The sequence below is a fragment of the Rana temporaria genome, chromosome 5, assembly GCF_905171775.1.
Source record: "Rana temporaria chromosome 5, aRanTem1.1, whole genome shotgun sequence".
NCBI lineage: Eukaryota > Metazoa > Chordata > Amphibia > Anura > Ranidae > Rana > Rana temporaria.
In genome coordinates, this window is record NC_053493.1 from 79,762,914 (window position 1) to 79,788,659 (window position 25,746).

General features: G+C 44.6%; 1 protein-coding gene across 1 annotated transcript in view; it reads left to right on the forward strand.

The window, feature by feature from the left end:
- The first annotated feature begins 700 nt into the window (after nucleotides 1-700).
- The window catches only part of XYLB (xylulokinase), a 208,994-nt gene continuing 183,948 nt past the window's right edge, over nucleotides 701-25,746 (forward strand). The window contains exons 1-4 of the mRNA XM_040352754.1: nucleotides 701-951; nucleotides 4,993-5,075; nucleotides 16,804-16,873; nucleotides 23,509-23,589. Of these exons, the coding sequence (XP_040208688.1) occupies nucleotides 904-951; nucleotides 4,993-5,075; nucleotides 16,804-16,873; nucleotides 23,509-23,589 (282 nt within the window). The 5' untranslated portion in view covers nucleotides 701-903. The remainder of the gene's footprint in view (nucleotides 952-4,992; nucleotides 5,076-16,803; nucleotides 16,874-23,508; nucleotides 23,590-25,746) is intronic.

The following is a 25,746-nucleotide window of genomic DNA, read 5'->3' on the forward strand; positions in this document are numbered from 1 at the left end:
AATCTTAACTCTGAGCCCTTAGCCTAACAAAAATAATAATAATAAATGAATAATATTAATTAAAAAAAAGAAAGAAAAAATTATGGAAAAGCTAACAAAAGCTGAGAAACCTAGCACAAATGATGCAACAGATGATAGTTTTCTCTATTGTCTAATTAAAAAAAGCCAAAACTCAAAAACACTGCATAAAAACACACTAAAATCATGCGAATAAACACCAGAAAAACACTTTAAAGATGCTACGCTCAGGTGTGAATGCAGCCTGAAAAAATTGCATTTGCCAAGAAAATGACGTGTGTGGGGCATACTGACACAATTGAGTTCTGTCTGACACTATTCTTTTATTTGCACCAAAATCCAAATTCTCAGAACAATTTTTTTCAGGGGTGCTCCCCCTTCTTCAGTACTCTTGGAGTACTGCTTGGACCTCGAAGAAGGGGGTACACCCGAAAGCTTGTCCTGCCAATCTGGATGTCAGTATATAAATAAAAGAAGGTTAACAGACGGAACTCAACTATTTTTGTTGCAAGGGCACTAATAGGGCTAATAGGACTAATAGGGCTGCAACCCCTAAGGGCATGCTGGAAATTCTAGTTCTACAAGTGCTGCAGAGCCGGCTACAGCTTCAGACCTGGAGCATTGCCTCCATAATCCAGGGAATCACATTACAGTGACATGAGGATCAGGAAGGAAGCTGTCAGTGCACTACAGGAAGTAAGGAGAGAGACATGCAGTGTTTGCTGACAATCAGAGTGCTGTGTGAATAAAGCATGTCACCAATCGCCCTTTGCTTCCTCTAATCCTTTAACTAGAACCCCCTGGAGCTGCTTCTGGTTACTGATTTATGTCAGGACCTTGTGGATGCTCACAGACGCAGGGCTGCAGCCAGCGTGATCCTCTCCCATGGCCTCTGCTGCATATTACCTGGGCTTTGACTTCAGCACTCAGCAGGTAATATGCATTCTTCATGTAATAATCATCTCTGATCATCTGCAGAGGAAATAAGACAAATCTACATAATGGGGAGTTATTTACGAAAGGAAAATCCACTTTGCAGTACAAGTGCAAACTACAATGCAAAGCGCACTTGAAATTGCACTGAAAGAGCACTTGGAAGTGCAGTTGCTGTAAATCTGAGGGGTAGATCTGAAATGAGGGGAAGCTCTGCTGATTTTATTATCCAATCATGTGCAAGCTAAAATGCTGTTTTTTATTTTCCTTGCAAGTCCCCCTCAAATTTACAGTGACTGCACTTCCAAGTGCACTTTCAGTGGATTTGCCTTTAGTAAATAACCCCCTCTATGTGATCTCCTTACACCTCCTGCATTTGGTTTATTATATGCAGGAGAAATGATCTGGGAAGTATTAACAAACTTTATGCTTCCCTGGTCAAAAACTCCTGTATTTAAATGTGCATGCGTTCACATGCATTTAGACATGGTAACAGTATTTTCTTTTATTTTAGCATTAAATAATTTTTATTAAAATTTCCATACAAATAACAGAAACATTTAAAGGGTCACTAAAGGAAAAAAAATGTTTTGCTGAAATGACTGTTTATTGGGTATAGAGACATAAAAGTTAACTGATTCCTTTTAAAAATGATTAAAAATTGAATTCAATCTATCATATAATGTACCTCTAGTTTCACGTTCCGTTTTAAAGGTACATACATGAATTTCCGTGTGAGAGGTGAGTCGGGAAGACTCACAGAACAAAAACAACAAATCCAGGGCAGTGTTTTGTTTTTAAAATGAATCTGATTGGTTCTGAGGAGTTTTAGACACACAGTAATGACAGCTTAGACCACCGTGAAAATCTCCCAGTATGATGGTTATAAGGAAACAGGCAACCAGGAAGTGTGGAGATCACAGCAGAATTACAGCTACTTCAAAGCAAAAACGAACAATGAGGACATGAAACCAGTACTGCAGTAAGGTAAAGGAAGCTATTTAGCTAAAAAAAAAATCCTTTAGTGACCCTTTAAGGCAACTGGTTCTGGTGTATAACAATCAGGTATAGCAGTAAGGGCTCTTTCACACTGGCGACCCATTCAGGTCTGCCTGCCAGTTTTTTACGCGGACCTGAACTATGAACTATCCTCTATGGAGCCGCGGATGTCAGCGGTGACATGCCCGCTGACATCCGACCCGCTCCGATCCGCCAAAGTGTGAAGGAGGAAAAACCTACTTTTCCATCCGTCTGGCGGATCAGGTAAACACGGACAGACGGTCCGTATTCATCCGATCCCCCCCATAGAGCGGAGAGCGGAGAAAGACAGTGTGCAGGGACCGCCCTGTCATCCGCCGGCTCAGCGGGGATCAACGGAGCGATCCCCGCTGAGCAAGCGGAGGTTCAAGAGGCATTACTGATCCGCCCCGTGTGAAAGGGGCCTAAAACATATACAAACTAATCTCAATCAAAGTAATGGACGATAGTCATATAAATGATTCATTAACCACTTCAGCCCCGGAAGATTTGGCTGCCAAATGACCGGGCCACTTTTTGCGATTCGTCACTGCGTCGCTTTAACTGACAACTGCGCGGTCGTGCAAACAAAATTGACGTCCTTTTTTTCCCCACAAATAGAGCTTTCTTTTGGTGGTATTTGATCACCTCTGTGGTTTTATTTTTTTGCGCTATAAACAAAAATAGAGCGACAACTTTTGAAAAAAAAAAAAACATGTTTATTTACTTTTTGCTATAATAAATATCCCCATACAGAAGAGACACAGTTTGTGACAGTGGAACTTTAGAGCCGCTTTAACCACTTCTGCTCCGGAAAGTTTACCCCCCTTCATGACCAGGCCATTTCTTGCGATACAGCACTGCAATACTTTAACTGAGAATCACGCGGTCGTACGCCACTGTACCCAAATAAAATGAATGTCCTTTTCCCCCCACAAATAGAGCTTGAAAATAAATTTGATCACCTCTGCGCTATATACAAAAAAAGTGGGACAATTTTCTTTTTAAAAACTGTATTTTTTACTTTCTGTAATAAAACATTCCCAATAAAAAAATCAAATTTCTCCATCAATTTAGGTCAATATGTATTCTGCGACATATTTTTGGTAAACAAAATCCCAATACGTGTATATTGATTAGTTTGCGCAAAAGTTACAGCGTCTACAACTATTTATGTATATTTTTATTTATTTTTCTTTTTTTACTAGTAATGGCGGCGATCAGCGACTTATAGCAGGACTGCGATATTGCGGTGTACAAATTGGACACCTAACTGACACTTTTGACATATTTTGGGGACCAGTAATCAGTGCTAAAGAATATGCACGGTCACTGTACTAATGACACTGGCAGGGAAGGGGTTAACATCAGGGGCGATCAAAGGGTTAAATGTGTTCCCTGGGAGTGATATCTAACTGTGGGGGAAGTGCTTTGACTGGGGGAATGTAAAGATCTGGGTTCCTGCTTAGCTGGAACACAGGATCAGCACATTCCCCTCTCACAGAATGGCGATCTGCCTTGTTTACATAGGCAGACCACTGTTCTGCCTTTCTCCTGAATGATCGCAGGTCCCGCTGATTGGCTTCGGCTGTGTCCAATCACAGTGGGAGTGGGTTGCCGGCAGTGCATGCATGCGCATCCCAGACCCGGAAGTGTCAGATCACATACCATGTACGTGATCTGGCGCAGAAAGGCCGCCCTGCTGCAGTAAATCTACGGTGGGCTGTCGCTAAGCAATTAAAGAGGAGCTCCAGTCATTTTTGTGTTTAATAAAAGTCAGTGGGGCAGATTCAGAAAGAGATACGACGGCGTATCTCTGAGTTGCGTCGGTCGTATCTATGCGCCTGATTCATAGAATCAGGTTCCGCATAGATATCCCTAAGATCCGAGAGGTGTAAGTGACTTACACCGTCGGATCTTAGGCTGCAATTCCAGGCCGGCCGCTAGGTGGCGTTTCGGTTTTTGTACGCGACAAATATGCAAATGAGGATTTACGCCGATTCAGAAACTAACGACCGCCCGGCGCATTTTCCTATGTGAAGTATGGCCGTCGTTCCCGCGCCGAGTTTTGAAATTTTACGTCGTTTGCGTAAGTCGATTCAGAAAAGAGCTGGACGTAATTTACGCTCACGTCGAAACAAATTGCGACGTCATTTGGAGCAATGCACGCTGGGAAAGTTTACGGACGGCGCATGCGCAGTTCGTTCAGCGCGGGGACGCGCCTGATTTAAATTTTAAACGCCCCCTACCCGGCAAATTTGAATTCCGCCGGGGGATTTACGATACGCCGCCGCAACTTTACAGGCAAGTGCTTGCCTGAAAGACTTGCGGCGGCGTAACAAAAATCAGATAGGTCAGCTGACCTATCTGAATCTGGCCCAGTAGCTACAAAAGTCAGTAGCTGCACCTGTCCTATGAACCAGCGATGTGCTCACCCGAACCGTCACTTCTCTCTGTTCCCTGGTACCGGCATTTCAACTGTGGGCACCTGGCTGTGACAGCTTGTGGCTCCACAGCCCAAATGTGTGCCTAACTATGTGTAATATGTGTAAAATGTGCTGCTTCTGCTAATAGATCTCTTAACTTCTCTTAGCAAAGCAGGGATGAGAAACAGAGAGATTGTTCCCTCTGTACAGAGTTATGTGTTGATTGACAACACAGAGCTCTGGGCTGTGATTGTACACAGCAGATCCCGGCTGTGAATCATTGCCGGCGGAAGGAGGGGGGTTAGTACGCATGCACAGCACAACATGCTTATTGCGCCACAATTAGCTTTGTCCCCTACCCCATTCCTAATTATAGGGATCCAATTTCCAAAAGTTCCCAGGTATGTTCATTTAGCACAGCAGTCCAGAACACAACAGCCCTTGGCAACCAATAAGATTGTATGTTTCTATTACAGAACAATGAAAGATTACTTATGATTGTTTAGTAACGCTACTAATCTTTACACATTCTCTTTGTCTTTAATAAACAGTGTGTAGTTAATCATGGACTATAGTGTTTCTGTTTTCTAATTTACAGTTAAAGGTTATTGCTGTTAATGAAGAATTCCAAGTTGTCTATGAGGACAATGTCCACTTTGATAAAGATTTACCTGAATTTGGGTAAGTGAATCTTATGGTGTTGGGGAAACTTAGGAAAATATTTTTTTTTAAGGATAATTCTCTTTGTTTAGAAATGTATGGAAACAGGTGCGAGATAAACTTTTGTAGATGTAGCCATGGTGGACTCCTTGATAGGCCAGGCTTGGTCACTCCCCCACAAGTTCTGAAAGATGGACATAACCAGGGTAGGGTGGGGAAGAAACCACTTTATATATTTGGTGGAAATTAAGACAAAGTGCGGTGACGTACAACACGTACGACGGCACTATAAGGGGAAGTTCCATTTCAACGTCGCCACCCTTTGGGCTGCTTTTGGTGATCCTCGTGTTAGTAAAAGTTTGGTGAGAGACGATTTGCGCTTTTCAGCCTTGTGCTTTTCAGTCTGTTACAGCGTGACGAATGTGCTATCACCATTACGAATGCTAGTTTTACCAGAAAGAGCGCTCCCGTCTCATACTTGATTCTGAGCATGCATGTTTTTCTGCCCGTCGGAAAACCTTACAGACGGACAGATTTCATGCTCGGATTTTTGGCCGTCGGAAAAACTGCGATGGAGCATACACACGACCGGGATTCCCGGCCAAAAGCTCTCATAGCAGTCGTGTATATGAGGCAAATGAAGTGAAAAGTGAGTCTTGAAATGATAATAGTTACTCTCGAGTCTCTTGTTACAGCAGTCTGATCACAAGCCTTCCCTGCTTTGCTTGCTTTGGCTGTAGACCCAATCAGAGGCGCACAAAACACAGCCAGTCCTGAAGTAATTATCCATTGGGCTTATATCTACAGAGCCTCATGCACACTGGGCATTTAGCCCCGGTTGCACTCCAGCTAAACCCATTGGGCCTAAACACCCAGGCCTAGATTCAGGTACGGCCGATCTACGTTGCGCGGGCATAGCATACCGTATTTACGATACGCCGCCGCAACTTAGAGAGGCAAGTGCTGTATTCACAAAGCACTTGCCTCCTAAGTTAGGGCGGCGTAGTGTAAATGGGCCGGCGTAAGCACGCGTAATTCAAAGTAGGCTGTAGGGGGCGTGTTGTATTTAAATGAGGCTTGACCCCATGTAGATGCATGGCCGAACGAACGGCGCATGCTCAGTATCACGTCGTATTTACACCCAAAAATACGTCGGCTCAATGCCTGTGACGTGAACGTAATTTACGCACAGCCCTATTCGCGTACGACTTACGCAAATGACGTAAAAAGATATGCTTGTTCCGACGTCCATACTTTGCATGGGATGCGCCACCTAGAGACCAGCTTTATCTTTACGCCGGCGTATCTCTAACGTAAACGGCGTAACTAATTGCGACGGGTGCACGTACGTTCGTGAATCGGCGTATCTAGTCATTTGCATAATCTACGTCGAACTCAACGGAAACGCCACCTAGCGCTCAGCGTAAAAATGCACCCTAAGATACGACGGCGTAGGAGATTTATGCTCTGAGAATCTGGCCCCCAGTGTGCTTAAGGCCTAAGCCTGAAGGGACATTCTCTGCTTCCTAGGCCAAAATGCAGGAATTATACTGAAAAAATTAAATAACGTCTTGCATGTATTGATGCATCTACATTTCACAAAAAATTGAACATTTATTAATAATTTCATACTTGCCAACTGTCCGAAATTTGCTGGGGTAGTCGCTCTTTATAATGACTTGCCCCTTGAGGTCCCGTGCTGTGTCCTGAGATTACAGCATGAAGCCACACATGCTAATCAAGCCCCTCTGAGGTCCTGTATGTAACCAATAAGAAGAAAGCTTGGAAGGCCTGCTTTGGACATTCCAGACGTTTACAGAATGCTGTTAGAAGAGGGGGGTGCTACACTGTGGTAAACTTGGCCCTGTTCCAACTTTTTTGAGACCTGTTGCTGACATCAATTTCAAAATGACCTCAAGCTGAGACTCCACGACACAGGCAAAAACAACCTCTTTGGTAACCTGAAGAGTTTGTTTTTGCCTGTGTTGTGGAGTCTCCGCTTCCGGTACACCGAGATGTCTGTCACCGGGAGAGCTGCCGGCTCCACAAAGGAGTCTATGATTTGACAAGTGGGTCTGTTGCTGTGAAGATCTGTGATGCCCTGGATACCATTCCTGTGTTTACCATCCTGACCATTATTACTACATGCTTGGTTGATGCTGTCCTCTGGTAAGCGTATTGACTCTTCTCTGCTGGGTGGTGGATGCAATAGCCGTGGTGACTTCTTAATTTTTTGGATTTTTTTCACAATCATCATTAAAACTAACTTTTGTTTTCTATTCACTATTTGTTTACATGCAGTGGACTATTTCATTACATGGTGGTCATACCATTTAAGTCTTTTAATTTTCATATAGACGGGTCTTATTTCTGTACTTTATTATGTTTACATGCTAATGTCACTATACATGTATGCTTATGTTTGGTTACACATAGCGCTGCACTTTTTTTTACTATATTTACAAATCATTGCATTCTGTTTTCATGCAGATTTTACCCAAAATCTCAACTTTTTTAGAATTGGGGTTGTAAAAATATTATACCAACAGTGTTAAAGTGGAAGAAAAGCCTAACACTATCTATTCTTCAAAATATACCCTACCCCCTCTTATTTATCGTGCCTAACCTGTAAAAAACAATAGGCGTGCACTTACCTATTTTTAATCTGCTCTAGTCACATGATCCTGCAGCTCCATCTCCCCTGTGTCAGTAAGCAGCTGCTGCAGGGGAGAGGAGGCAGCACCGCTAACAGTTGGGCTATGGGTGATGTCACAGTTTATGAAATTGTGTAAGCGTTCCCTAAGAAGGAGCTGCAGGATCACCGGAGCGGGTTAAAAATAGGTAAGTATACAGACCTTTTTTTGTACAGGTTAGGCATATAATGGAGGAGGGGGGAGAGTGCATTTTTAAGAATACTTAGACTTTGTAATTTTTTCCACTTTAATGTTTATTGTGTATTCTGTGCAAGGTCTGGTGAATTGCTGCACTTTAAATAGACTGCACAGATGTAAGCTAGCCATACACATTAAAGTGGATGTAAACCCGAAAAAAAGTTATTTATATTTTTCTGTCACAATGTAGAGGATAATATTTCCTATCATCTGTGCCCAGTCTTGACACAAAGAGTTAATCCAGCTCTGAGCAATCCTCTTTTCTTTTTTCAGTGAGATAAACGGACAAACAGGAGAAAACTTTTGTCCGTTCCGCCCCCTTGCTGTGAGTGACAGGTTATTTACATATCTCATGCACTAGCCTAAGACAGGCATTATTTTTTAATTCCCACCCCTACTCCTTTTCTGAAGTCATGTGGTTACTTTTCTGGATTTTGACTGGATGTTAGTGATCATAGAATTCAGTGTAAGAAATACACAGGAAAAAATGCATGTTGACAAGGGGAGTGTAGAGGTAGGTGGGGAGTCTACTGACATCACAACTCCACCCACCGAGCTCCAAAACAACAGATCTACCCACAGAATCTGCATTTTTTTTTTGGTCTGATAACACACAGAGGGGAGACATTTGACAGGTAAGGATACATGCAGGAGGCATGTATATCCTTATAGATTGGCACTATGGCAGTAGTTTAGAAAGGATGAGAGTGGGTTTACATCCACTTTAAAATATCTCTTCTTCAGCTCCAGATGAGAGAAGACACTAGATTCCCCTATCTACACTAAACAGTGTGGATAATAAGGTCCTCTGGTGGCTATTGTATTTTGATAGCCTTAGAATCCACAGTTGTCTGAATACCTGATCAGTGACTGCAATTGATTGGATCATACATCTTAGGATCTCAGGATGTGGTCATTGTTCGGCTGATAATTTTCCAACCAGCTCTTATGATTTTGAAACCGATCCGTCAATTTTAAAGGGGGTAACACCGACAGGGCAAACTATGGCTCACATTTTGGCTGATTCAGCAGAAACCATATACGGCCAGCCTAAAAAAATGTATCTAACTAAACACATACATAAATAATGAATCATTGATGATCTCTCTTCTCTATATTTAAAGTGTTACCAAAGCCACAACAGTAAAATTAGTCTGTAAATGCTGTAAAGCATGCTTTCTATATACTCACAGTGCAACCTAAGGGGTTAATGCTCTGTGAAAAAAAAGGCTGTAAAAAAGCTGCACATACAGATACAGATTTCACTGTTGTGGGTTTAGAAACACTTTAAGCTACCGCTTAATTATAAGCTTATGATTAAGCGTGAACTGCGTTAAGATCTCCTGCCTTTTGATCCTCTGTTATGTGATGTGTAAAGTTCATTTTCTTCAATAAAAAGCATATGAGGAGTGTGGCTGTCCCAGAACTTTCTCTTGGATGAAGGAAAAATCTTGTTTAAGCTACAAGCCCCTGCAGTAGTAGCTTACACAGGGCTATGGACTCCCTGTGTGTTGTTGCAGATTGGCCCAGTGCTGGAGTGAATCACATGCTTCTCCATACCTGGAAGTACAAGATATTTTTCTAGGTCCCCCTGCACTAGCATCGGAGGAAAAGTAAGTATATGCTGGAAGAGGAGTGTGGAATTAAAGCTGATCTCCAAGTTTCCTTAAAAGAGAAGTACTGTATATACTCGAGTATATACGGTATGCCTTTAAGAAAAAAAAACGAACAATCATACGCACCTAGATGACTGCAGCACAAATCCAAGCTGTAGCTGTCCCCCACCACCTCTAAGACTGAGAACTGAATGACCAAATCATGCTGATCGCTCAGTTATTGGTCTTCAGACCCTCCAGTGCTCACTGGAGCGCTGAGCTGTGGAGGGGGCATAGAGCCAGAGTGCCTGGCTCAGAGCAGCTTGCTGAGAGGTGTTAAGCCAGCTGCCAGTCCAGGCTTAGGGCAGATCGGCTTAGGGCCGGCCCTGGACCGGCTTTGTGCTATCAGCCAACGGTGGGCTTTAGCCCGCTCTCCGCTGAAAACGGGGCACAGGACACAGAATGAACTGCCCTCCTGTGATTCACAGCAGAAGTACAACCAAAATAGCTTAGGCTAAACTTCTCCTTTAAAATATAAGTAGTTTATTTGGACCAGCTTGGCCCAAACAAACTACCGTATTTGGAAAAGAGTACCGCTCCAAGCCCTGCAACCTATGCTGTGCTCCCCACCTGTAGTACTGACAGGTGCAGACTCTGCGCTCATCCGTGGAAAAAATAAATGTTCCTGGACAGCCGCACTCTGATAGGCGATTTATTGAAACAAAACGAACAAAGGATAAAATCCAAAGCTGTATAACATCCAAAAATTCATGCAACACTGCAATCAATTGTAGAAAGTGGACATAGGGGACAAAAAAGCTAACATGTTTCACATCATGGATAGATGCTTAGTCATAGCTATGTTCATTTTGTTTCAATAAATCGCCTATCAGAGTGTGGCAGTCCAGGAACATTTCTTTTTTCCACCAAACTACCGGATTTATCTGCATATAACACGCACAAGCATATAACACATACCTTCATTTTAAAGTGGAGGTTCACCCAAAAAATACATTTTTAACAGTAGATTGGCCCTAATTACGGGAAGCAGAATCGGGTGTTTTGATTAAAATCAATGCAGTACTTACCTTTTTTGAGATAGATGTTCTCCCGCCGCTTCCAGGTATGGGCTGCGGGACTGGGCGTTCCTATTTGATTGACAGCCTTCCGACCATCGCATACAGCGCGTCACCAGTTTCCGAAAGTAGCCGAACATTGGTGCGCAGGCGCCGTATAGCGCCGCACCGACGTTCGGCAACTCGTGACACGCTGTATGCGACCGTCGAAAGGCTGTCAATCAAATAGGAACGCCCAGTCCCGCAGACCATTCGGGGTGAACTCCCGCTTTAAGAAGGAAGTTTCAGGAATTTTTTTTTTTTTTAATAAAGAACTTTGAAGCAAAATAATGGTCAGTGTTCATCAATGCTGCCTGATCAATGGCCATCTGCCGCCTCAAAATTGCCTATCAATGCAGCTCGATCAATGCCCATCTGCAGCTTCACAATTTCCCATCAATGCAGCTTGATCAATGCCCATCTGCAGCCTCACCATTGCCCATCAATGCAGCTTAATCAATGCCCATCTGCAGCCTCACAATTGCCCATCAATGCAGCTTGATTAATGCGCATCTGCATCCTCCCCATTGCCATGAATGCAGTCTGATCAATGCCCATCTCAGGGAGGGGGGCGGGATGAGCGCCGTCAGATTACATACAGCGAGAATCTCCTGTTTACTTGGCGGCCTCCTGGACTGGCTTCTATGATAGACAGAACACTGGTCCGATGCCGGCCCAGGAGACGGGACTTCTTATTTCAGAGGCCACTGAGTAAACAGGAGATTCTCACTGTATGTAATCTGACGGCACTCGTCCCGCCACCCTCCCCATTCTCTCCGAGGCAGCCCATATTGCAGTATCAGCGTATAACACGCACACACACTATTTGAAACCGATTTGCAGGGTGAAAAAGTGAGTGTTAAACACCAATAAATACAGTATATAAAGTTGCATTAAACATGGTGATCAGCATTAAAGCAAACCTGTAGCTTTAAAGTGGAGTTCCACCCATTTTTTTATGTTTGTCTGTGCTGCATGCCCTAATCTCATAGTGTTCAGAGTGGACAATTTTTATTTATTTTGTTGCTTGTAAATACCTTTATTTTGTAGTCCTTCATTACTTCCTCCTCCTTATTAGCCTAGGCCAGTGATGGCGAACCTTGGCACTCCAGATGTTTTGGAACTACATTTCCCATGATGCTACACTACACTGCAGAGTACATGAGCATCATGGGAAATGTAGTTCCAAAACATCTGGGGTGCCAAGGTTCGCCATCACTGGCCTAGGCTATTAAGTCACAAGGCTATTCGCAAGGGTTTCTGGGATAGGCATCATGTATCCCAGTAGTCCTTGCAAATAGCCTATTTGCATAGAGAAGGGGCGGCAACTTCCTCTGACACTCCCGTTGCTATGGAAACCTGACTGAAACCTATTACATTGCTTGTGCAGCACTGAGCATGTGCGAGATCTGCAAGGCTGAAATCCAGGAAGTCATACAGTCTGGCTTCATGATGCCCACACTTAAGATGGCCACGGTCTATTTCTAGATTATAAACTAACTAAATGCTGTAACAACCTAACAAAACGGACCTTAGTTTACAGACTAACTTTACTAGACTACATAAAGCTTGTGTATTACAGGGGTATTTATATTTAAAAAGTGAAATTGTGGGTGGAACTCCCCTTTAAATTGATGAACTGGAAGGTATAGACTCAGAGAATGCTGAATCTTGCTGTGTGTTGTGTGTTATTCAGTTGATCAGGGCATATCAAATAGTGACTTAGGTTGAGTATTTTTCCATAACCCAGAGAACATTTCATCATATCTATTAGGCTTTAGTACTTGATCTACTGATGGAGAAAAGATTTGGAGCAGATGGAGTTTTTAGCGTATGAAGTTTCCTACAGATATGAAAATAATTGATGTGTCAGCTGTAGAAACATTTACGTTAAAGCAATCCTAAACCACAGATGAGTGAGTTGCATTATATCCCATTGATCTATAGAAGAGTGCCAAATATTTTACTCCCTGCGAGAACTGCAAGTTTAATGTACACCCTGCCCCAATGATAGCATCAATTTAGAGCGCCTGTCAGAATTCACCACCTGACAGCTTAACTTCATGAGTCATCCTTGTTCTGATTATTAGGAAAACAGAGAGATAATTCTACACACATTGCAAGAAGCTCACATTTTGTAAAACTTATATGCCTTATAAAAATGTGCTTATCATTAAAGTCATGACTTCCAGTGTGGTAGGGATTCTTTAGGAATCGTTCCCTTCTGCTATGCATATTACTGCTGTCTTTAGGTAAGACCAGCCTTTCTCAACCTATTCAACACAAAGGAACCCATGAAATAACTTTGTGGTGTCGGGAACCCCTGCTAAAAACGTCTATACAGTGGAACCTCAGATTGCGAGTAACGCGTTAACGAGCGTTTCGCAATACGAGCACTGTATTTTTTAAAATCCTGACTCGGTTTGCGAGTGTTGTGTTACGTACCTGGGTGTGAGCCTGAAGCGTGGAGGAAGACCTCCCGTACAACCCCGGCTTAGAGACCGCTGGAATGGGGACAGTGGTCTCTGAGCACGGTGAAGTAAAGGTGCCGGATCTGATGTTGCTGCAGAGGAAGCTGGAACTGCTGGACAGGAAGCAGGTGATGCTGGTCGGCAGGATAGAGAATGCGAAACAGCGGGTGCAGGTTAGCAGAGCAGCCGAAGAGGGTCAGCAGAGCAGCAGACGTAGGTAAAGGAGTCAGACAAGCCGGATCATGCACTTAGAGGGATCAGCATACACACTAGGCAGAAGGATGGTCAGAGTCCAAGCCGGGTTCAGGTAACGGGTAATCAGGCAGGATACAACCAAGTCGACAAGCCGGGGTCAGGGTTGGAGAAGGAAGCAGAGTCAGGAAGCCGGGTCATACACTGGAGCAGAATGCAGAATGCAAAAGCAGGAACACGGGAACACATGCAGATCAAGCCGCAATGTGCCCCATTCAGGCAGTGTCTTTTATAGTCAGCTGAACGCTGCATATGACGTGCGCCTAACATGCGCGCATGCGCACAGATGTGGGCAACGGCCGTGTCCCACGCATGCGCATAGGCGCATGCCCACGGAAGCGGGCAGAACGTCCATGACATGTTGTCTTACAAAATTAGCAGGATTCAAGCCACAGCGGTGTGCAGTACCGTGTTTGGCCTGAGATGGGGGGGCGCCGGAGTCGAGCGGAGCAGAACGACGCCGATCGTACCCATTCGGAAATGCACGAAAAGACTCGGAAATAGTCCGTCCCCGAGCCTTTCCAAGGTCAGCCAAGCAGTCCTCGGGCCTTTCCGTGTGTTTCCGAGGCTCTCCGATGCCCTCCGCCACTGGCCACATGCGGTATTGCATGGCATTGAAGTCAATGCGGAATGAATTATTTTTGTTTCCATTGACTTCAATGGGGAAACTCGCTTTGATATGCGAGTACTTTGAATTTTACGAGCATTCTCCTGGAACGGATTATGCTCGTAATCCGAGGTTCCACTGTATCTACAACTTATATTGTGTATTATATATATAAAATCACACATATCACACTAATATATATTATATATTAGTGTGATGGTCAGTAGGAAGAATGCTCCTTACACTTTTGGTCATTGGGAAGAATCCCCCCCTTACAGATAGCTAAAAAGATCAATGGTGTCAGTGAGAACTTATCTGAGGGGCAGAAATTGCTCCTGTCTCAAGGAACCCCTAGCAACCTCTGGAGGAACCCTAGTAGGAGAAACCCTGGGCTAGAGGTTCCCCACTCAGCTTGCTCAGGGAAACTGAGGCCTCGTAAACACGACCGAGTTTCTCGGCAAAAACCAGGAAGAAACTTGCTGGGAGATATTTTTTTGCCGAGGAAACCGGTCGTGTGTACATTTTCGTTGAGGAAACTGTCGAGAAACTCGACGAGCCAAAAAGAGAGCAAGTTCTCTATTTCCTCGACAGGAATGGAGAAACTTGCCTTGTCGAGTTCCTCGACAGCCTAACAAGGAACTCGATGAGGAAAACTATGTGTTTCGCCCGACAAATTTCTCACCGCTCCAGGTGAGCCCCGTGAGCAATCAAGGGCTGTTGAACTACCAAGGTGCTGGCAATGCTGATGATAGCAAATAGAAAAACGAAAACTGGACAGCCGCACTCCAAAATAACTTAAAAAAGTTGTCTTTATTTTTCAACTGTACAAACACAGTCACTGCAACCAACAGAAAACAGGATGGCCGACGCGTTTCGGACTTACAGTTAGTTCCTCGGTCGTGTGTACGAGGCTTGAGTGACACCAAATTCTAACAGCAAGGAGAGGAGGATAACACCAGTGGACATCGCACATTGGTTATATGTATATTTTTTACACACAATAGAATATATATGGGCAGAGGTCTGCACTGGTAGGTGGATACTTCAATATTGTTTAAAATCGCCCCTTCTGTTTCTTCCCTGATATAAGTCTTTCAGAAGTAGGGAGGCTGCATTAAAAGATGTATGGCCAAAGCTTTTTTGACCATACTTCTCTTGTGGGTCACAGGAATGCAGTTACTTGTGCTCTCCTGTGACCCAAAATCATCCATCTGTCAGCTGACATGAAAAACCCGCTCCAGGCTCTGGTAGGATTCTGACCAAATTGTCGGCTTCAGAGGCGGCTCTAGGCTTTGTGAGGCCTTAGGCAAAAAGGCTATGAGGCCCCACTCACGCCTATAATGGGAAAAATAATTCAAGCAAGAAAAATGGCTGCAGAAAATGCACGGATCTAGCACACAGGTGATCAGCACCACTTCCAGGGCTCCCTCCTCACCCATTAGACATATTCAGCCAATGCAAGAGGGGAGAGAGAGGGGGAGGCGAGAAAGAGAGAGGGGTAATAGAGAGATCTGATGATGCCGACATTAGTATTCATCACAGGCAAATTAGGCGGCCGCATGGCCCTTATGAGTGCGAGCCCTTAGACGACCGCCTAATTTGCCTAATTAGTGAGCAGCCTCTGTCGGGCTTAACCCAGCTGCCTGATTGACAGCTGGCTCCGGTCTCAATGCTCGGTTGGGAGCCAAAGTTAGCTGCATCCGGCCTTTCTTCAGCCCGAGACTTCAGTGAGTGCTGGAGGGCAAAGCAGAGTGCGGTGACTGACAGTCACCGCTCTCAACTTTGAGAAGACCGGGAACTGGGTGATCAGTGGTCACATCACAGCGATGCTGCAACATAGAGGTGAGTATGTATGTTTATTTTTTAGTAACTTTTTTATTCAACTGAAGTGTGCCACTTAGTGACTGCTTGGGGAATTAATCTTCCCTTTGCGCTGTTTGTTTTTTTGGTCACGTGGACTGCACCCGATACAATTTAGGTATCGACAGGTGATAGGTTGACATAGCCAGGATAATGTTGTAATATTACTAGTTGTCCCCTTTTCTCCCCATTGAAGCAGTTGTTCCAGGATTCAAATTTAAATAATTGAAAGAATGCAATAGCAGTACTACAGATTCATCTCCTTGTGCTGTATAGCATGGATGGAGGAATCTGTTAGATTTTTTTTGTTAAGCCAGCAGGCTGAGTTAAAAAAGAAAAAAAATCTATTAGTGTATGACCAGCTTTAGAATGATTGTGACCAAGCACTTCTCAGTGGGAAGCAGACAAATCTGCAGATGGTTAAATATGACAGATAAAGAATGTTTGTGGGGGTCCTAACTGCTCATATAACATTGAGGACAATGCGATTGGTTGTATGAAAGGTGAATACTAAGCAATGCAGCCATCCAACAGCTGCACTGATCAGTCTGCCTGGATGATGAAGCATACCTTAATGCAGGGGTCTCCAAACTTTCCAAGCAAAGGGCTTTAGGGGGGCCGGACTGTGGCCAGTGGGAGTAGAAAATGTCCTAGCATTAGTGCCCCATCATTGTTTTTAATGGAAGGAATAGTGCCTCATTGTTTATCAATGGGAAGCATAGTGTCCAGATATGGGCCAGATAAAGGCAAGCAAAGGGCCACATCTGGCCCCCGGGCCACAGTTTGAAGATCACTGCATTAATGGATAAGAAGAGTTCTTGAGAACTGGAAAGGGGTTACCTAAATGTGCTAACTTTGACAAAGAAAGTCTAAAACAAGCCTATTTCACAGTGTTTGTTACTGGGTTATAATGGAGATAATAGCAGTGTGAAAAATCTGTGTTTATGCATATTTTCAGGACACGAGGTGGAGTCCACGTCCACAGTGACCAGCTGACCGTAACTTCCCCCGTGTTAATGTGGGTTAAGGTAAGAAATTCCTACTGATTTAATTATTCATTGACCTCTGAGCTCACATACAGTACCTGCTTTTCATCAACATAAAGACAAGGCTTTGCAGCTCTGTACAGTCAGTAGATTTATGAAATGTTCCCCAATCTTGGGGATGCTTCATGACTACAAAATGATCAGTTGAGAAAGTTCACTGAGAAAAGGTAAGACCAGTAGTCATACACTGTTAGGCCTCGTACACACGACCAAGTTTCTCGGAAAAAAACAGCAAGAAAATTGCTGGGATTTTTTTTTTGCCGAGGAAACCGGTCGTGTGTACATTTTTCGACGAGGAAACTGTCGAGGATCCCGTCGAGCCAAAAAGAGAGCATGTCTTCTTTTTCCTCGATGGGAATGGAGAAACTTGCCTTGTCCAGTTCCTCGACAGCCTAACAAGGAACTCGACAAGGAAAACAATGTGTTTCGCCCGTCGAGTTCCTCAGTCGTGTGTACGAGGCTTCGGATTTCCCTTATTCAACCTATGGACTGAAGGAGTGAAAATCAATCGATTCCTGATCCACGCTTATTTTATTCAGATAGCTGCAATTTTAAAATAAACGTTTGATGAGCCTGGTGGTACTAACAGGGGCACCCACAATTTCGAATTTTGTCTGATTCAGCAGGAATCAGCTAAAAACTTAAAAAAAACTAAACCTAATGATTTAAAGGGTTTGTAAAGGTAACATATTTTTTCCCTAAATAGCTTCCTTTACCTTAGTGCAGTCCTCCTTCACTTACCTCATCCTTCGATTTTGTTTTTAAATGTCCTTATTTCTTCTGAGAAATCCTCACTTCCTGTTCTTCTGTCTGTAACTCCACACAGTAATGCAAGGCTTTCTCCCTGGTGTGGAGTGTCGTGCTCGCCCCCTCCCTTGAGGGGGCGAGCAGGAGAGTCAGGACGCCCACTAACACACAGCTCCTTTCTCTATCTGTAACGTAGAGAGTGTCCTGACTCTCCTGCTCGCCCCTCAAGGGAGGGGGCGAGCACGTCACTCCACACCAGGGTGAAAGCCTCGCAATACTGTGTGGAGTTACAGGCAGAAGAACAGGAAGTGAGGATTTCTCAGAAGAAATAAGGACATTTAAAAAAAAAAATCAATGGATGAGGTAAGTGAAGGAGGACTGCACTAGGGTAAAGGAAGCTATTTAGGAAAAAAAAATTGTACCTTTACAACCCCTTTAAGGCTACTTTCACACTGTGGCGATTCCGGCATTAGCGGTAAAGCGCTGCTCATTTTAGCGGCACTTTACCGCTGTTTTGGAGTAGTAGTGGGGTGCTTTTAACCCCACAAGAAGGGGTTAAAAGGGATTAAAAGAGCCCGTGATGCAGCGCTTCCAAAGTGCTTTTCAGGCACTTCGGAATCGGTGCCCATTCATTTCAATTTATTGACAAGCCACAGTAGACAAACGCAAATAGGAAAGATTGGCACGTTTCAGCCCGTGTCGAGAGTATTGCCTGTCACATTTACTTGTGCTCTCAATCAAACTGTCTATCAAATGGCTGGTGCCTTAAATTATCATGTGTGCAGAACCTTGGCAGTTGCAGATCAAACAAAGGCTAAGATGGCCGCTTCCTTGGCTGAAAAGGATAGGAGGGTTTAGTTCCACTTTAATAGGATTGCTGCATAAGCCCTGGCCTGTAGCAGCTGATCAAACATTTGTCAGTGACAGTAGAGGTTACATAATGGATGTGCATCAGAACTGGAATAATACACCTAGTCAAAGGCTAATATATTTAAAAAATAAAACATTTGTGAAGATGTCCTTCATTCTTAAGAGCCAATTCATACAGGTCCGACTTTGGATCCGACTTCAAGTCGCCCCAAGTCCCCCTAGTCACCTCAAGTCGCGCTGCATGAAGAAATCAATGTATGTGAATGGAGCCGTCTTAATGCACACTACTGCAGTCGCTCCGACTTCAAAAAAGGTTCCTGTACTACTTCAATCCGACTTCTAGGCGACTTGTACCCATTGAATTCAATGGAAGTCTCCTCCAAGTTGGATCCCCGTTCATAGTGAGGCGACTCTACAGGAAGTCGCCCCAGTGTGAACTGCAAACCCCTCGCTTCCACAGAGCTGGTGTTTTGTATGAATCATGAGGGGGAACTGCATGCCAAATTTTAAATTAAAAAACGCATTGGTTCCCCCCTCCAAGAGCATACCAGGCCCTTAGGTCTGGTATGGATTTCAAGGGGAACCCCCTTATGCCGAAAAAATGGCGTGGGGTCCCCCCAAAATCCATGGTCCCCATGTTGATGGGAACAAGGGCCTCTTCCTGACAACCCTGGCCATTGGTTGTCAGGTTCTACGAGCAGGGGGCTTATCAGAATTCAGGAGCCCCCTTTACATCGTACCCCTACCCATTCACCTGGGGGGAAAAAGTGTCAAGAAAAAAAACACTAGGTTTTTAAAATAATTTATTAGGCAGCTCTGGGGGTCTTCTTCCGACTTTGGTGGTCTTCTTCCGACTTCTCCGCTCTCTGGTTCTTTCTGCCTTCTGCCAGGGTCCTCTGCTATCTTCTTCCAGCTCTTTTACTAGCAGTGGCCCGGTCTTCTCCCTTCTTCCGACTTCGGGGGTCTTCTTCCAACTTCTTCGCTCTCTTCTCCTGCTCTCCGGTTCTTTCTGCCTTCTGCCGGGCACCTCTGCTATCTTCTTCCAGCTCTTTTACTAGCGGCGGCCCAGTCTTTTGCATCTTCCCTCTTCTCTTCTTCGATGTTGACACAACGCTTCTTCCCGCTGTAATGCCGGGTGCGCGGTGCACAACGATTTATATAGGCATGGGGCGTGGTCACCGGGTGATATCACCCGGTGATCCCGCCCCTTATGTCGTCACCACCCGGAGCATGATGGGACTGTGACGTCATAAGAGGCCTATATAAAACATTGCGCACCGCGCACCCAGCATTACAGTGGGAGAGATCGCAGGCAGAAAGAACCAGAGAGCGGAGAAGTCGGAAGAAAACCCCCGAAGTCGGAAGAGGACCCCCGAAATCGGAAGAAGACCTAATAAATTACTTTAAAAACCTGTCTTGTGTTCTTTTTCTTAACAATTTTTCCCCTCAGGTGAATGGGTAGGGGTACGATGTACCCCATACTTATTCACATAGTGTGGGGGGCTGGGATCTGGGTGCCCCCTTATTAAAGGGGGCTCCCGGATTCCGATAAGCCCCTCGCTCGCAGACCCCGACAACCAACAGCCAGGATTGTCGGGAAGAGGCCCTTGTCCAAATCAACAGCGGTGAATCAGAACGCCACCCGTATCCCGTGACCAAGTCCCTCTAGTGACGAAACGTTGGGAGGAATGACGTTCTGACATCACCGCGTTGTGCGCCAGACCCGGAAGATACGGGCTGCTGAATCGAAGAGCCGGCCGTCTCGACTGTATTTTATATGCCTTATCTCACTTCTTCAATGTAAGTGTGCATTTTTATGTTACTTATTACATTTTTAAAGGTTTTACGCTATGCTAGTCCCTTTTTTTTTAATGTGGCGCATCTTGGATTGCTACGTTGTTTGAGACATCTTCTATGCAATATTGAACCACACTGAGGGATTTTTGCTACCAATAGAGACCCCAGGCTGGGATATCAACCATATGCGCATATTGATCTCCTATAATTAGAGATCACGTCCATTTGGTAAGCGGCAGTGTTATTGTTTGGTAGAGGCACTATTGGATTCGTTGAACACTGGGGATATTTAAGTTTATATGGACACTCTGCATTAATTTTTATTCTATTCACATTTTTTACCTTTGACGCTTTGTTAATGGTATTCCTAAGGGTTTTTTTTTTTGGTTTGTTCACACGGACTGCTATTTATTCATTTGAAAATTTCACAGGTTTCTACCTAATTTAGGAATTAACCCCTTCTAGTTATCCTATTGAGGTCTCACAGACCTATTCACAGATATACTTTTTTTCACTCAGTAGGTGTTTCATAATTTTAATTGATATTTATCTAGCACTTCATTATCACTAGTGTCACATTTAAGCTTACAACAGCGCAGCTCTTACTTTGACCAATATTTTGGGAATGTTTATAAAGTATTAAGAATGTTTTACAAAAATACTACATGCACTATTTTACTGCCGTTTTTGGTGCAGTATTTTAGCTTTAGTGAATTTTACCCTATATTACTGAAAAGCAGTGCTGGGACAAGGCCATTTGGTGCCCAGGGCGAAGATAGCAAACTGTGCCCCCCCTGTTTTTAAGAAAGAATCAATGTTATTTCAAAACATGGCTCAAAATAACACAAACACTTTTTTTTTATCTGCCATTTTTTATTAACAAAGTGCTGGTCACCTCAGTCAGCCTCCTCCGCCAGCACACTAGTGGCAATTGATGGGGCAAACTGGCAGCACACTGGCGGCAATTGATGGGCACACTGGCAGCACACTGGCGGAAATTGATGGGGCAAACTGGCAGCATACTGGCGGCAATTGATGGGGGCAAACTGGCAACAATTGATTGCACAGTGGCTGCGTGTGTTGGCACAGTGGCTTCATGTGATGGCACAGTGGCTGCGTTTGGTGGCATAGTGAGGCTGCAGTTGATGTTTGTTTTTTTGCTAGTCAGAGAAGGCAAGCATGGCTCAAAATAACACAAACACTTTTTTTTTATCTGCCATTTTTTATTAACCAGTTTCCGACCCCCGCATGTACATATACGTCCACAATATGGCACGTACAGGCACATGGGCGTACACGTACGTCCTCGCCTATTAGCGGGTGGGGGGTCCGATCGGGACCCCCCCGCTACATGCGGAGGTCGGGTCCGCTCGGGGAGCGATCCGGGACCACGGCGCGGCTATTTGTTTATAGCCGCTCCGTCGCGATCGCTCCCTGGAGCTGAAGAATGGGGAGAGCCGTGTGTAAACACGGCTTCCCCGTCCTTCACTATGGCGGCGCATCGATCGCGTCATTCCCTTTATAGGGAAGACACGATCGATGACGTCATTCCTACAGCCACACCCCCAAACAGTTGTAAACACATACTAGGTGCACCCTAACTCCTACAGCGCCACCTGTGGTTAACTCCCAAACTGCAACTGTCATTTTCACAATAAAGAATGCAATTTAAATGCATTTTTTGCTTTGAAAATGACAATGGTCCCAAAAATGTGTCAAAATTGTCCGAAGTGTCCGCCATAATGTCGCAGTCACGAAAAAAATTGCTGATCGCTGCCATTAGTAGTAAAAAAAAAAAAATAATAAAAATGCAATAAAACTATCCCCTATTTTGTAAACACTATAAATTTTGCGCAAACCAATCGATAAACGCTTATTGCGATTTTTTTTACTAAAAAGAGGTAGAAAAATACGTATCGGCCTAAACTGAGGAAAAAAAATGTTTTTATATATGTTTTTGGGGGATATTTATTACAGTAAAAAGTAAAAAATATTGCTTTTTTTTCAAAATTGTCGCTCTATTTTTGTTTATAGCGCAAAAACTAAAAACCGCAGATGTGATCAAATACCACCAAAAGAAAGCTCTATTTGTGGGGAAAAAAGGACGCCAATTTTGTTTGGGAGCCACGTCGCACGACCGCGCAATTGTCTGTTAAAGCGACGCAGTCCCGAACTGTAAAAACACCTTGGGTCTTTAGGCTGCATATTGGTCCGGGGCTTAAGTGGTTAAAAAAGTGCTGGTCACCTCAGTCAGCCTCCTCCACCAGCACACTGGTGGCAATTGATGGGGCAAACTGGCAACAATTGATGGTTACAGAGGCTGTGTTTGATGGAACAGTGGCTGCATGTGATTGGCACAGTGGCGACAATTGATGGAACCGTGGCTGCGTGTGTTGGCAAAGTGGCTGCATGTGATGGCACAGTGGCTGCATTTGGAGGCATAGTGAGGCTGCAATTGATGTTTTTTTTTTTTGCTAGTCAGAGAAGGCAAAATGGCTCAAAATAACACAAAAACATTTTTTTAACTGCCATTTTTTTATTAACAAAGTGCTGGTCACCTCAGTCAACCTCCAACCCCCCCCCCCACCAATACAGCCATTTAATTATTTGCTTTAACAGGTTCTGTTCTGTTCTGCTTACTTTTTAGACTAGTTCAGTAGTCTTCTTTGCAGTAGCTCACTGCAGGCTCCTCGTGACTAGTCCTTGCCTTGCCAGTATAGCAGACACAGCTCCCTGCGCAGTGCTCCGAGTCCTCCCTCTCTCACCCCGCCTCTGGCCGCGATGTCACGCAGCTCACGCTGCTGGAATGGCCCAACTGACTCCTCCATAGGGGGAATAAACAAACAGGAAAGGGAGCCAGGAGGTGACGTCCCAGATGCTGAGGAGCGCACACAATTTGTACAGTGCCACTGCCGTTGCCCGCTCTGACAACTAGTCTATGACACACACAACAAGTGTACTAGTCTGGCGGCCGCGGCCGCCTGTGTATCAGAACTGCGCCCCCCTCCTATGCGAAATGGTAGCGCCCAGGGCACTAGCCCATTCTGCCCCTGCCTTGTACCGGCCCTGATGAAAAGTGACAAATTTATATGTCACATTACAGTTGAGAAAAGTGGAATTACCCTTTAAATCTATTTGTTATGTTTGTTTTTGGGGTTGGCCAATTTGTGGAAGTCTTATGGTATTTTGTCTTTTGTTTTTAGGCTTTAGATTGTATCTTGGAGAGAATGAAATCTTCTGCATTTGACTTTTCCAAAGTGAAAGCTTTGTCAGGAACAGGCCAGGTAAGTGCTGAAATCCTGAAATGAATGTTCGCTGTTTGTGTCCATACAGTATACGGGACTGGGATGGTTGTGTTTCTAGACACTCCTAGAATATATTGTTCTTTAAAACTAGGGAGGCAATTTATACATGAAAAACACATTTACTCTTAGAAATTCATTCATTTGAGAAATGTGTTCACCCTGCTCCTTCTAATTTCTCATCACTTTGGTCAAAAATGAACGCCAATTTGACTCCACTAATGATTAGTAAATTGAACAAACCTCCTTAGGCCCCTTGCACACTGGGGCGTTTTTCATGCGGTACAGCGCTAAAAATAGCGCTGCAATTCCGCATGAAAAATCATGCCCTGTAGTGTTCAATGTGAAAGCCCGAAGGCGCTAGCAGGAGCGCACCAAAAGTCCTGCTAGTCGCATCTTTACCGCGGTATAGGAGCGGTGTGTTCACCGCTCCTATACCGCGCCTTCCCATTGAAATCAATGGGAAGCACTGTAATACCGCGGTAATCCCGCCCGCAACGAGGGCGGTATTAACCCTTTTTCGGCCGCTAGCGGGGGTTAAAACCTCACCGCTAGCGCCCGAATATTGCGGTAAATACGACGGTATAGCCGCGCTACAAATAGCGCGGCTATACCGTCACCGTGGCTGCACGCCTCAGTGTGAAAGCAGCCTTAAACAATTTTTTGAATGAAATTCTACTAAGTGGAACTTCCGCTCATCGTATTCCTCCCCCCTCTGGTGCCACAATTGCCACCTTTCGGGGGGGGGGGGGGGGGAATGCCTCTTTGACAGGTATCCTTTCCCACTTCCGGGAGTCCCTAGCACGGAGCTGTGACATCACCGCGGGGCTCCCTCGGCCGCCGGGCCGACAGCAGAGCGGAGCCTCGCGCATGTGCAGTAGGGTTCTCGGCATGAAGCCGAAAGGCCATACCCGAAAATGACCGTGGAGCACCCGACAGCTGATGGAAACATCAGCTGTCGGGTACCAACATCGCTGGACTCCAGGACAGGTAAGTGTCCATTTATTAAAAGCCAGCAGCTGCAGTATGTGTAGCTGCTGGCTTTTAATGTTTTTTTGGGGGCGGAACACCGCTTTTAAGTGTAAGTTCAACTTTTCACACAGGATTAGATGTCACGGCCCATGCAGTGTATAATAGACATATTTTAATGCAGCTCTGTAATCATTAAAACATCAATACATATATTTTTTTTAAATGCAAGCATGTAACGGAACTTACTTGGTGTCCACCTCTTGCTCTCCCTTAGCAGCAAGGTTTAGAGTAGGAGAAGAAGAAACAGGATATGGAGCCAGTCATGTCTTGATAGGAGTATGCTGATAGGAGGAGAAAGCAGAGTGTAGTGCAGCGACAGCTCAGCTGCACCACCACGTTTTTTTTTATTTACCTTTTTTGTGTTTTTTTTTGTTGTGCATTTTTGGAGTGGAACCATTCCCTATACTCAAGAAGTCCATGTACCAAATTTTGTGCAAAGAGTCAGGAGCGTTTGGCACGCGATTTTAGTTTTGTTGCTGCAAAATTGCATATTGATTTCATTAAGGAACAATGGCATCGCAAACACGTCCCGTGTTTTGCTGCAATTCTGGAATCGGGAGCAAAATTGCGCAACTCTGTCCGCGATTCCAGTACGCTTAGATGTGAATGGAGCCTATTATAGGCCATACATTGGTCGAATTCTGAATCAGTGTCCGCTGACATCCGCTGTATCTGATCCGATCCTGCCCACAAAATCTAGACGGATGGTGGTCCTAATTTCTATCTGCCTGGCAGATCGTATCAGATAGGATCGGATGAAAACAGACAGTCAGGCGGTTTCATCCAACCCCGCAATAGAGGAGAGTGGGACTGTGTCCATGTCTGTTCTGCACAGTGAACGAAGACAGATCTGTCATCCGCCTGCTCAGCAGGGATCAGCGGAGTGATTCCCCACTGAACAAGCAGATTCCATTAGTCAGTGGTGTCCAAGTGAAAGGGGGCTTACTGTCCAGTTACAAGCTAGGAGTAAAGGAAGTGGGTTGAATGTCTGGCAATTTATTAGCATGGAAGACTGAGGGCATCTTGTGGTGAAAAAGAAGTACTGCAAGAGCAACTTCTGACTAAATGTGAGAATTGCAGCAAAAGCAGTTTTTTTTGCTTTTCATA